The sequence below is a fragment of the Saccoglossus kowalevskii genome, chromosome 16 (assembly GCF_978046115.1).
Source record: "Saccoglossus kowalevskii chromosome 16, keSacKowa6.1, whole genome shotgun sequence".
NCBI lineage: Eukaryota > Metazoa > Hemichordata > Enteropneusta > Harrimaniidae > Saccoglossus > Saccoglossus kowalevskii.
In genome coordinates, this window is record NC_140656.1 from 27,349,448 (window position 1) to 27,363,928 (window position 14,481).

Consider the following 14,481-nt stretch of genomic DNA (forward strand, 5'->3'; position numbering starts at 1 on the left):
ACATAATAAAGAATATGGTTTAATTTCCATATTTAATTTTTGACACTGAAACAAAACTGTATGTTTTCATAATTCTTGCGTTACCCTCTGCTAAGAATCAATCGTCCCATCAGCACTTCCTGTTCGTGAAGCGTACGATTCAACTTACCGTGGAAGTTTGTTTTGTTCCTAATTTTAACGTAACGTAAACACACGTGAGCTACCATGGGGAAACGACAACACCAGAAGGACAAAATGTAACTATACAATATTTTCCTTTATTATTTGACAGCTGTTAGCGCAAAACTGACAGATCGTATTGTTTTCCGAGATTCAATAGTTCACGTTTGACAGATAAAACCTAGTAGTACGTCCATGATAAAACCTGACAAGACTGTTTATGAGTGTGACAAACCACAGTTCAACAGTGATAAATAAAATGTTGACTGTGTTTATCATGTTTAACTAATAACCCAGCAAACAAGACCGTTTGGTCTTTTCGACAATACACACAGAGATGTCACAGTGATTTACCCGGGGGTTAATGGGCTCTGTCACTACACGACCCACAGGGGCTCCTGTGATACGACCATGTGGCTAACAATAACGTTATCAAACTGATGTTCATTGATATTTACACTACTAGGCACTTTGGAGTAAATATGACTAGCTCATGATGATTTACCAATAGGATGGAAGAACTGGATGCAAAACTCAATCAAAGATATTACATACGTTTTATGAACTGTCACAGTTTTGAAAAAAAAATACATGAAAATATTGATTTGTAAAGAATGATATTTTTCAAAGGTTCTTTTGTGTAGCACACAATGTCAGTCTTTGTGATTACCCTGTATGTGTGTATGTGTGTATGTTCCACCATATACACTATACTGTCTAAGGTTCCACTGATATCTCAATAACCAATTGTCACTTTTCACTGAAATTTGGTACATACAGTAGATGCTTGCTCTAGGACAATGACCACCCCTGATTAGTTTTTGGTTAAAATATGTGTATATTAATTACATAATTTGCATAATAATTATCCATAATTGATGATTACACTAATGAATTTACATTTGTTTAATTTGAATTAAGTACACAGTATATACCACATTTGCTCTTTTTTCCCAAAATTGCATTTGAATCAATAATACTCACTTTGACTATATAACACCCCTGTAATTTACATATGTGTATATACACTACTAATAGAGCAAATACGGTACTGTGATTGACCAATGACTGATATGTTATTATTGATACAGGTACATTACGTACACAGAGTGGACCACACAGTATGGTGGTAAAAAGGCTGGTAAGTAAACTATCTTTGTACTGTGAGGGAAGCTTGAGCTCAGGGATTTCTCTAGAAAAAAAGTGCAACAGGGAGCACTGCAATTCAGCGACGCCACCAAGTGGTCAGACAGGTCACAGTTGTAGACTGTGGCCACATGTGATCCTTAGTCAATCAGAATTGTATGGTTGCCAGAGGTAAGGGGGTGTATGGCCATGGCATGAAGGCACTGTTCCCTTGTTTAAAAAATTTCATTGATCTTATCGAAAAATAGAGGTTTGTATCTATGTACAATGTCTTAATGTGAAAGTTGCTTTCCTACTTTGTAAATATGTGAAACATCACTCTCAGCACAAACTAAAAACATAAGATATGTTAAAATGATGCTATTTTTAAAAATCACCTATATATAAGTAAATATCCTCTCCTCATTTTGCCACTCACTTCATTTTGAGAGTACTGGTACTGAAGGCTTTTATCCCTAAGACAAACATATTTACAGGATTTGATGTTAACTTTTGAACTCACTTGTCCCATATACCCTCACTTGCACTCGAGCTTAGTAACCGTCATTGATGTTTTTGGCTTCATGACTCGTTCATAAAAATAAATTCATAAGCTATATTCAGTCAGCGATACAAGGAATACTAATTTCTCACTATTAATGTGATTTACCAGCGTTCCATTGGAAAAGAAAACAATTAAGTTCTTGTTGCCACTTTTGCCGTAACAAACGGACGAAACGCTTTAAAAAAAAAATGGCTGCCAGGTCAGAGGTCAATGTCTAAAAATACGTATTTTAGTTATTTCAATATTAATGAGCTCATGAATATTAATTAGCGACCGGCACTCAAATCAAGCTGGCCAGAACCCTGATGATGATATTTTTGGTAAAAAGTGATATTTTTGACTTCTTGTTGAAAACAGCAAGTTTGATTGCTTTTGATACTATACATATAGGTACCTTGGGTAGACCTCTTTCAGATTTGTTCATTTTCTAATGATATCTTCAGTTTATTAATTGAAATGTGCATTGCTAACAGCGGAGCTATCTTAGCCTAGAGGCTGCATGTCAATTTCGCTATCATAGAAATACAACTTGTTGGTAATGTAATTCTAATTAAATCCAGTTGTGTCATTCCAAAAAAATGTCACAGCGTTGTGGCTTATTTGCATTAATTAATTAATTAATTAACATAACATTATAAAGTGTGAAAAAATACTGATAGTATCCATCATTGACTTTTCAGGTTCTGATATTGGTGAGAAGGCTGCTTTCAGACGATTGCCTTTTGATCATTGCAGGTTAGTGATTGATTTATTACATTGTGTAAAGAAAAGATGATCTTCCTCAAGATATAATTTTCTTGATGATCTTACAAATGTAAATAAGAAGGTACAGGCCAAATTGTAAAGTGGATGTCATCTTTTTCATACTTTGATTGTCATGGGTTAATAATGCCCTAAGGATATTGAAATGAAACAAGAGTTTAGAGTTTGAGAAACAAGAGTTGGAATGTTATGGTATTGGTGTCTATGGTAAAATTAGTTCCTCCATATTTCAAGATTTTGATCAGTGATTTTATATGGAAAAAGTCGCATATTATTACTACTGAATTATTCTTTAGATGAAACACTAAAATTCGTATTCATGGTTTTGTTTTTTTATTGACAAATACTGTTTTGTGTCCTACAAATGCAACTTTTTGTTTATCATAAAACATAGGCTGATTTGGTCTACAATATGTATGGAACAATATTTAAAAAAAATATGTTTTCATTCATATTGCATCTTTAACATTTGGCTTTGATCTCACCATACGTTTTACAGTTTCTAACAATACTCTCATATTAACAATTGGTTTGATGTGTGTCTCAGATGGTAAATAGATAGGATGTTTTGTTTTTCAAGGTTTTAAAATTGAATGTAACCAAAGTCAGCATGACATAAAGTATCACAATACATTTTTTGCTTACTCCTAAAAAAATTAATGGGGTGGGGTGGGGGTGTCTTCACTTGCGCACTAGCAGGAATTAAGTCGATAACAACACATGCTAAAAACGCAAAGGCTCATGGGTAGGCGCTTGTTTGTAAACAATGACACGCTATGGCCATCTGATGCTTGTGCATGTGATGACTCCCCCACTTTAAATATATTTTCTGTTGAGTAAGGAATTGACCCTTAGAAACTCTAGGAGGGGAGATTGTGGAAAAAACTGTAATTAGGTCTGAGCTTTTTCCCGGATGATATTGCTATTTTCCCCCATATTTTTACCTTTTTCAACCCCTATTAAAGAGACACCTTGTGATAGTGAAATGTACATTGAACCTGTTTTCTCTATCTGACAGTCTCTCATTGCAGCCATTTGAACATCCTTACTGTACACCAGATGGTACAATATATGATTTGACGAATATTATGCCATATATAAAGAAGTTTGGAACCAATCCTATCACTGGAGAGGTGAGACGCGACTACTCTGTGTTTTGTTATACTGTGATTATGTTTTGCGTGCGTCATAGTCTCTTTTCTAATGTATTTGCTCAATTCAAATCTTATTAATATGATTGTTATTTTTGTTTAATGTCGCAGCCAATGGAAGCAAAAACATTGATCAGATTATATTTTCATAAGAATGCTGAAGGTAAGGAAAAAAATTTTTTAACTTGTCACATTATAGACTATTTGAAAACCTTGATTTTTGTCAAGTTTCATAACTTGCATAATTTTGTCTATATTTAAGTTCTGAACAAAATTAGCCAAGGAATTATAGAAAATACATAATTTTGCACCAACATTTTTGAAAAAATATGTCATTTAACAGGTTAATGTGCTAGTCATAGTTTCATTGGTTACTGAGACTTGTATTTAAACATGCACGACAAGATAGTATTGACTGACACATAGCAGAGGTTCATGTGATCCAATACTACAGTATCTGAATGCATAATTTGTGGTACTTTTGTGATAACATTATTATTATACATATTTTTTTACTGATAGACAAGATTTGTGCAAGTGTGACAATGCTTCTATGTCTCGTATAAACAATTGTGATGTAAATATGATTCATATTTTCCCAATTTAAGTAAGATGTATGAAAGACATTTGAGAACTCTTATATGGGGTGGGGGTATGAGTGATGTTTAGGACCCATTGAATTATATTGTTTTTGTGGCCAGTGGTATAATAATGCAATTTATAATATTATTTCATATTCTATGAAACACAATGTGTAAAAAACATTCACTTATTTGCTGAATGATGTAATCAATAAAAATAAATACTTTTGGAATGTATTATGGTGTTGTTCGGGTCAAAATGAAATCAAAATCAAGATGGGTCAGGGTCAGTTTGTTCAGATACAGGGGAGAGAGGTCTTACAAGAATAAATAAGATTGTTCGTGACTGTAGGTATACTTGTGAAGTTGCAAACTGAAATATTGTGGCCACTGATAATCTTGTTTTTTCCAAATCAAAATTTGAAAAATTGGATAGATTGGTGATCGAAAAAAAAAGTTTTGACTTGCAATGAGGATTCTCCTCTTACTACATGCTTCATGTGTTGTATCTTACAGGGAAATATCACTGCCCTACCACATACAAGGTGTTCACAAAAAACTCTCATATTGTTGCTATAAAACCAACCGGTAATGTCTATGCTTATGATGTAAGTATCTTCAACATACTATAACATAGTAATAAAAATGCTTTCTGAACATGGTAAAGGGATTTGATTTACTTTGTCTTGATGTACCCAAACTATATTTTATGTCACTCTGATAATGTGTTTTTAACATCTCTAATATCTATAATTTTTATGAGCATCATAAGGAACTCATGTGATGTACACACAAACTAATTACCGTACATAGCACCCTCTAACAGTTCATGATCAAAATCTCTTGTTTTTTTCACATTGCGCAAAGTAGCAAAAAATTATTGCATTAGGAAATTACAAACAAACTTGTATACCTAATACTGACCTAATAGAATTGTCACCCCTTTTTTTAGCAGTACTCCATTGAACAATCACCAGCTCTTGTCTGCTTCTATATCTTTCAACAGCGCCTCCAGTGTTCAATTTCAGCAAAAGCTGCTTGCCATCTTCCAAAATCGAGAACAAAAAATTGGGGTCTAACCAATGATATTTTTTTTCATCAACAGGCAGTAGAAACGCTGAATATCAAAACAAAAAATTTGCGTGATTTACTGACTGATGAGGCTTTCACACGTAAAGACATAATTACATTGCAAGATCCGAATAATTTGGATAAATTCAACATAGCTACGTTCCATCATGTCAAAAACAGTCTCAAGGCCAATGATGAAGGTAGGTTGTATCAGGAAGCAATGCATGGTATAATAAAATCATTGCTATTTTTCTATCACACACATAACAATAAGTACATTATTTTGTGTATGGCTATTAAATTTTAACTATTTGTAATGCCTCCTGCCATACACCCAAATTAGAATATGCATGGTAAACCAAAATTGCTTTAGTTGTAAACTGGATCACTAATATGATTGTCATTTAGGCATTAAAGTGCATGTGCTACTAATACCAGAAATACAGCGTTATAGAAAACATTTGCACTGGTGAGAGATGTGGCCCAATGGTGGCGCATTTCAGACTACTATAGTACATGTATCTCTCACTGAATTATTACTGAAAATTATTTAAGGGTGTATAATTATAATAAGGTTAGCTGCAACATATGCACTCGGGAAGTATAGTAATTTGTGGTATTTGCAGACTTTTGTTTTATGTGAATGTCTTTCAACTCATCGTCATTGGATTTGTTCATTGTTTCAAAAATACACCTGTTCACCGAGTATACATCCTTTCTCACAGTTCAACATGCAAGTGCCCAAATATAAACCAGCGAGGTTATGAGAAATATCTAAATAAAAGTATTATGCTATAAATAATCCATTCTGTGAGTTAGCATACCGTATCATAATAGAAGCCCATATAAATCTAAAACCACGTTTCTTGTTGCTGAATCATTGAAATATCACCTATTTTGACTATGGAATTTATGTAATTCATGTAATTGTATAGAGCAAATATGGAATAAAGCCATTCAGGACACACTTGTAAATCTTAAAAGATTGTTCACTTCATTATCAACTTTCAACTGTTTTTGTTGAAAATACAAACCTTGTTCTCAAAAATGAATTACGTTCAGTTGAACATGGATTGTGTAAACAGCAGAATAAAAAGTGTCTGTGATATTACGTATTTTAACAGTATCACTTACGGATGAATAACTTGTGGTCAACAGTTACCAGGACATTTTTATGAAACTTGTCACATTCAACATTTTAAAATGTTCAATATTCTGTGTGACACTTTTAGGTACTGTACTGTAAATATACGTTAATGAAACTATTTTATTTTCATTTACTCTTGTTACCGGGAAAAGTCCAAGAAGACACATATGGTTTAGCTAGGCCGCACATATATAGGGGAGAGTAAATGAGACCAGTCTTAATATCAACTTATACAAATGTATATATATATATTGTATCATGGTAAATAAAAAAAATAATAAATACATTTTCATTTCAGAAGATGTAAAAAAAAAAATGAAAAATTGTTTTTTTGACTCAAAATTACCTTACATTGGTAATAACTGTCATTTTGTTGTATAAATGATTCCTTGAATATAACATGGGGTGTTTGTCACTGAGAAGAAATGCATGTTTAATTGAAGGAAAGGTCTTGTATGGATACTACAGCATAGCAGCACTGTATCAAAGCATGATTGAAGGAAAGGAGGGTTCCACATAAACACAACAGTTTAGCAACTCTGAACCTAAGCAATGTTTGTTCAAACGAATGGAGAGTCCTGCATAAATACATCTATAGCAACTCGTATAAAAGTTTAAAGATTTACAACAAACTGTATGTGGGGGACCATGTTTTGAGTTTAGGTTACAGAACTGATTTAATTCTTTCATCCCTTAGATTTACAATTGGTAATTCTTAGATCTGTATCAAGATATAATCTAGTAAGTTCACTCGTATGCTAATCATGTCCATTCTTTATGTAAATTAGCCATTTTGTGAAATGTTCTAACATGTGACCATAAGTCATGTGCTCACACTGTCAGGTGACCAACATCAAATGCAAGTCTGCCTTGTTGCAATTTCCTTTTTCCGTACAATGAAACTAAGAGTTAATAGACCCGTATGCTGGTGGAAATGGCTGACCATATCCAGTAGGTGAATGTTCATCTATTTGATTTGTGGAACTACTATAATCGATATTTCCAACTGGAACCACGACGCAGCTGACGATACTACTTATCAATATAATGAACAAAAGTACACCTAAGGCTATAGAAACTGCTGATGAGATTTTCTGAACATCTTCGCAACTGAAAACGTTATCTGGCAAATCTGACATCCATTTCTTGCGATAGACTTTCGGTGTGTGGCACTGCAGATTGGGGGCTTTATTGGAATGTTTCATATACCAGTGTCTGTATTGGGACAGGCTGCAACCGCAATTCCACGGATTGTTGTCGAGTTTTATCTGGATGGAGTTGCATCCTGCAACGTCCCAATCAAAGCTGGAAAAGACATCTCCGCGAAGGTAAGGAATCTGACTTTCCGAGATGTCAAGATGTAGAGTTGGACAGTCAGATCCATACTTCGTACCAAGCCCATACAGTGAAAATAATCCACTTTGCCAGTTTTGATGAGTATGATTCAAATACAGATACTTTAACTGTGGGACATGCGCGAACACATCACCAACAAACTGTGCCCCATTGTTCCAGGAAAGTCCCAAGTATTCAAGATGTTGAAATATATCCAGGTCTCCTTCATATATATTTTCGATAAAATCAGATTGGTTACTGAGTTCCAGTATTCGCAGCTGGACATTCTGTGCTGGTTCACCACGGTCAATTTGAAAAATCTTATTGCCGTCAAGGTAGAGCGCATGCAATGTCCTTGTCCCATTCCAAGATGGCGACATTGTTATTTGGTTGTAACTTAAACGCAACGTTCTTAGTCGTGAGTTTTGTATATAGATGTAATCCTCCGGTTGTAACCAGTAAATATTGTTATGACTACAATCTATTTCTAGTAATTCAGTATTCCTGATGAGGTTTGGCAGCTTATTAATTTTATTATGATCAAGAAGTAAAGTTTGAAGTTTCTCAGCCGGTGCTAATCCATCCAACATTACGTACTCGATATTGTTGTGACTCAAAATCAAAGTCGTCAGTGTCTGCAGACCTTCAAAAGATTTGGGATTGCTAACAGCTGAAAACAGATTGTATGACAAATCCAGTGTGATGATATGCTTTAAATTGATGAAGGAATTCTCTTGGATTTTCATCAAGGAATTATTGCTCAAGTTCAAAGAAAATCTGCCTTCCTCGGGGCTAAGGACAAGCTGAGGAGCGGTCGGACCTAGGTCATTATGGGCTAAATTTAGTACACACAATTTGGTTAAATTGGAGAAAACTGAATTTGAGATACTCTGATGAACTAACAGATTGAAACTGAAATCTAATTCGACAAGGTTGTGCGTGTCCTGGAATGAATCATTTTGTATATGGCTCAATCGGTTGTTGGATATGCTTAATGCTTGTAGATCATTAAGTCTACTCAGCGACTCAACAGACACTGTGGTTATTCTGTTATAGTCCAGATATAGAAATTTAGTTTTCTGAGGGATATCTTTGGGGATCAGCGTGAGTTGTTGATTTGTACAGGTGACAGTGTCAGGATGACATGTGCAGCGGTCAGGACATGCAGATGACTGTGCCAAGATTACTGTTGGTAGTAGTAGCAGTAGAACTGGCAGTAATGTCGAACCCATTTTATCTGCAAGAAAGAAATAGAATATTTTTGTTATGGTTGTACCTTCCTGAATCAAATACAAGCCACATGTATTACGTCAGATATCACTTTTTATATGATTCTCCAGAGTTGTGCAAATGCCATGTGATTTATTTTTGTCACAGATTGTACTCTGGAAATGTTTTCCCTGAGAACCCATTCTCATAAACAAATGGCAACTCTGAAGAGATGGGGAGAGAAACAGACATACAGATAAAAAGATCGTATACTGGGTGAGAGGGTGGATTATAAGGATTAGAAAATTCGGGAAAAGCATTGATTATGAAAGCTAAACTTTGTATAGATGTAAGAGATGTTTTGAAACTATGTGATTTGTGAACAGTGAATACTAGTATTACATTGCGTAGGCAACGTTCCTCCGTAACGAGAATGGGACTATTAGGTTTACTTTGATCTTATCAGTCAGGGTGACGCGCGAATGAATTGTTTAGCTGCAACGTTGAGCTAGCTCCATCGTCACACGATCCCGATATTTATGCATCACCGTATCATCGGCATGTCGTGATCAGAACTAAGATTACAGTAATATGAATTAGATGCTTACCGTGCAGTTGTATTGTTGATTTTGAAATTGTCAGTCCTGTATTTTTAAATCCGGCAAATGGACGTTTTCCCTTTCTGTTCAAAATGTAGGTCACAGGATCGCCAGATTAATAAGGTTATATTTCAGTTAAACGTCTGCGAATAAGACGTTTTTTTACGGAATTTAGCACAATGCAATTTCTGCATTACTATTTGCTAAGTTAAGAATTTAGACAAAACTGAAAAGAAAGTGATAGTCGATTTATTTATTTAACCTTAGTACCACGAAGGTATTAACCTCATAGATTTGTAATTGGTCACATGACAGCTATGTCATATATGACCTGCTGGTGACCTTCGCCAAAGAAAGAAGTCTGCGTACTGTTTATGTGTGATACCGGTAGATACGATTTATAAACTCTTGGCGGTAAATTAAAATATGGAAGCCTTAGTGTCCATTCATTCAGCTTTTTATTTTACTTATAAATTTTGAAAAAAATGTTTATAAATCGCATGACAATGTTCATTGGTTTATTATAATAATAATATTTATTGCATCTTTAGAAATACAGTATTTCTATCAGTACAGTAGCAACAAAAGTATAATAATAATAATGAAATAATAAAGAAAGAGAAAATATTATAATGTTAAGTATAAAAGTAAAATGTAATGTGTTAATTTTTTTTACTAATACTAATAAGTTTAATAATAATAAAACTAAGACTAATAATAGTAAAATTCAAAGCTATCAACTATCTATTCTTTCTTGAAAGGCTTTGTAAATAAACTGTGAAACCTTTTTTTATAATTTCACAATCATCTGCACTGAGCAATCAAATGAATGTATTGTGTGCATCATGTGATAGAAAATTAAATTCAGACACAAGTTGTTGGCGCAAGTTTCCATATTTTGAACAGATCATGAGAAAGTGAAATTCATCCTCAATCACATTCATGTTGCACTGTTTGCATTTTCTTTCATTTACTGGTGTTTTAGGGTGTGTGTACCTGCCCTTTTCAATTTCAAGTTTGTGTGTGCTTGTTCTCAATTTTAGTAATGCATTTCTATGGTTAATGTTTTGTAGTGTCAAATACGGCTCAAAAGAGTATTTAAATTTGATTTTTGCAAATGTTCTAAGTTTACTATTATCTTTTGAGATTTGTGACTTCCACTGGTTTACATATTTTTGTTTTATATTTGCTTCAATGTTATTTATAATCTTATGAATGTTTCTTTTTGGAATACCTGTTGTAAAATGTATTAATGATGTGTAATAATTATCTTTTAATATTTTATTTACTGATGATAACCATGTATGTTGCTGTGATTTTCGTTGTTCATAGTATGCTTGGTTTGTAAGGTTATCCTCTGGCATATCTTTTAGTCTTAACCAGTATTTTATTAGCATTTTTTTAATTTCTATTAATAGTGGTAGTTCGCCTATTTTGCTCCTACATGTTGCGTTGCTTGTATATCTGTTTAAACAAAGTGTTCTCTTACAAAATTTTAAGTGAGTTTTCTCAATTGGACATTTCTCCCATTTTATGTGCAGTCATGATGCTAATTGTCCCATGGCTCAATAAAATAGCATTTTTGTGTGTGTGCGTTACCGTGACGTTGTTTTGAGAAACTTGTCCCTATTTTTAAAATAATTCTATAGAATACAGTGTGAAAGTAAAATTGCATTTTTAAAACTACCATTCATTTACAATATATAATTTCTTCACTAGCCTACAATTTAAGATATGGCATACATGTATATCCCTGCCATAGGAACCTATGGGAAAAGTTGTATGATACTGCCAAAATGACAGCTACTAAAATCCACTAAAATATAACCATCATTTTCTTGAAAATTAGTCTGGTGACCCGAACTTTTTTAAAGTCAAGACACTTATATGGCCAAGGAGGGTAATTCTGGCTGTTTGCATTCATGAGTAGGCTTCTACCAGAAATTATAGACTGTATTTATTGTTTCTGAAAACAAAATTCTTGACATTTTGAGATGTTAAAAACATTGTTTAATAATTTGTTTAAGGGGATGCAGTCGGCTTGTCGCGTCCTGTTCGATATGGGATTCACAGCGACGTATACAATGCGTGTAAAATACATTGTTTATTTACATGAAATTCAAACACGCACTGCGTGACAACCAGCGCTTTAAGATTTTACATCAAGTAGTTGTATTATGTTAAAGCTGAGAAATATATAAAAGTTTGCAACTCTGTGCACCTGGTGTCTTGGCTTTCCTGTTTTTATGGGAACTAAACAAACATTTAAATTTGAATATCCAAAAAACCAAAAACAATTGAATATTAATGAGGATAATGGTTGGACCGTGGAAATCCTGAGGTCAATGACTTTTCATTGGGAAAAAAATTTTGCCATAATGCTTTAATGTCAAGAAATGAAAAACAAATATCATCTCATACTATTTAGGCAAAATAAAAAGGTGGCTATTGCCATTTTTAGCTGAAAATTGAGTATTCACATCAGACCTTGGTATAAACAATTTTCATTCATAGTACTACTCACTACAAACATTATTGGAACTTTATGCATGTCATTTGGTTTTCCACATCTGATTCATAATAGTCAACTAGTGGTTACAATGTATTCCTTGACCGATCGTGTTTAAATTTTATATATATACATTATGTTCGTATATGCACATTTATTTGTTTGGTGATTCAAGATGGCCAAATGGCAGCCATTTTAATAACATTTCTGCCATTCCGAAACCAAATTTCAGTCTTGTATGAATAGATTCATTCTAACTTGGTACATACATTGAAAATTAGTGGACCTTGATGTATGTCATTTTGTTTTTTTTAGATCAGATTCATTTTGTTTTAGTGAGTGCAGTTTTGGAGCTATATCTCTGACATGCTCTATTCCTTGGAACTTCAGAACTAACAGAGACTATGTAATATACTTACTTTTTGATTTATAGATATTGTATTTTTGTATATTATATCTTTTTGCCAGAAGAGAAAAAGGCAAGAGAAGATCCATCATATTATTTAAAAGCAACCACATCTGTGACCACAGACATTTTAAATGAACTTTACAGAGAATATAAACCAAAGGTAAGTATTGTGACCCAAAGGTTAATTTGACCGTGTTGATAAAATAACTTGCCACCACAATAGAAATTGTTTTTCATAGACGAGCAGTATGTATGGATCAATTTGTGAATATGACAATAATTTCTCAGTTCAAGGAGTGCAATTTGAAGATAAATGAATGTTAATGAATAAAAATATGTTTGTTTGCCTTGGTTAACTTAAAAATGTCATTGTTTTTTTTTATTCAATATGCAAAAATTACAATGACAAATTACAGACAAAACAACAATAAAAGAAAAAAGAAAAACAATTACAGATCATGATATTCAATAAAAGGTCCCCACTTGTTTAGAAACTTTGTTCTTCTGTTCTGAGCTTTCGCAATGATACTTTCCAAATCAATGGTTTGTTTTACACAGGATTTGAAACCTACAATGTTTGGCATAATGTGTTGTAACTTGCACTTAAATATATAATAATGACCTATAAGTAGGACATAGTTAAGCATTGGATTAGCATGCTCATCAATATCTCCCAGAATACATTTTAGAGCATTTAATGTGAAAATGAGTTCTGTGAACGAGGATAACCATTTTCTAACTGAATTCCAAAAAATTTATATAAATCTACAATCCCAAAATAAGTGATAGTAATCTTCACTAACCTCTTCACAAAAAGAGCATAGTGGAGAATCTTTGAGATTCCATGCATACAGAAGTTGATTAGAATGCAAAAATTTCATTGTAAGCTTGTACTGGAAATTTTTAAGCCTTGTATTGGTTGTGATTTTATACGGGAGTGTACATACAGCTCCCCATGGTATTATAACATCCAGGATATCATGCCAGTAGTGCTGGATATGTCTTGGAATTTCATCGCTTAAAAAAGGTTTCAGCAGCACAGCATACAACTCTTTATTAATTTTATCACCACTTAGCCATTTACAATTACGCATGTTTGGTTTACATACACATAATTTTTTTCCAGCACAATCAGCTATGAGATTTTTCCATTTTGAAGGAATGGCAGATTTTAACTGAAAAAATTTGTATCGGGTACATACATTCCCATATTGTAAAATAAACTGTTCAAATGCTAGAAAATTACTGTTCTCATCAAGAAGGTCATTAATAAAAACAATACCATGCTCAATAAAACTTCTCCAAACTATTGGTATATTATTTATGCGGATATTAGAATTATTCCAAATGATTTCCTGACAAAGACTTTCAATCGTAGGTTCTGATTCAATACAATTATAACACAGCCATGCTGTAAGAATTTGTTTTAAGAAATTAGAATATAAAGGGTCCAATATTGTATGGTCTTTCTCTTTAAGGTGTGATAAATATAACAAAAAACCACCAAAGCTATCTAAAAGATAGTTATAAAATCTACTACAGAAAGAACTTTTCACATGAATAAGCCTTGGTATCCAAGCAGCTTTAAGAGAATCGTTAAGAACCTTCAAATTGGTTAAATTCAGACCGCCCTTATCATACGTGTTGTAAACTGTGTTTCTTCTAACCCAGTCACGTTTACCTCCCCACAAAAACTGAAACACCAAGGTTTCATACTTTTTAAAAAAATGCTCATTGGGCGAGGGAAGTGACATGAACAGATGTACAAATTGAGAATTCACTAATGCTTTAATTATAATAATCTTACCATACAACGTAAGACCCCTACCTCTCCATGGCTGCAGTATTTTCCTCGCTTT

At 33.4% G+C, this 14,481-nt stretch overlaps 2 protein-coding genes across 2 annotated transcripts in view; one reads left to right on the top strand and one right to left on the bottom strand.

Annotated features, from left to right (window-relative positions):
- Positions 1-123: 123 nt before the first annotated feature.
- Positions 124-14,481, top strand: part of LOC100378182 (RING-type E3 ubiquitin-protein ligase PPIL2-like) — a 37,380-nt gene continuing 23,022 nt past the window's right edge. Inside the window, exons 1-8 of the mRNA XM_002738441.4 lie at positions 124-236; positions 1,251-1,300; positions 2,530-2,584; positions 3,630-3,744; positions 3,874-3,925; positions 4,860-4,951; positions 5,449-5,614; positions 12,682-12,782. Of these exons, the coding sequence (XP_002738487.2) occupies positions 205-236; positions 1,251-1,300; positions 2,530-2,584; positions 3,630-3,744; positions 3,874-3,925; positions 4,860-4,951; positions 5,449-5,614; positions 12,682-12,782 (663 nt within the window). The 5' untranslated portion in view covers positions 124-204. The remainder of the gene's footprint in view (positions 237-1,250; positions 1,301-2,529; positions 2,585-3,629; positions 3,745-3,873; positions 3,926-4,859; positions 4,952-5,448; positions 5,615-12,681; positions 12,783-14,481) is intronic.
- LOC146733812 (lumican-like) lies at positions 6,664-9,794 on the bottom strand. The gene is made up of 2 exons (XM_085491618.1): positions 9,714-9,794; positions 6,664-9,133 (listed from the first exon to the last, which is right to left on the bottom strand). Exon 2 carries the CDS (start codon positions 9,126-9,128, stop codon positions 7,464-7,466), a length of 1,665 nt encoding a protein of 554 aa, XP_085347744.1. The 5' UTR covers positions 9,129-9,133; positions 9,714-9,794; the 3' UTR covers positions 6,664-7,463.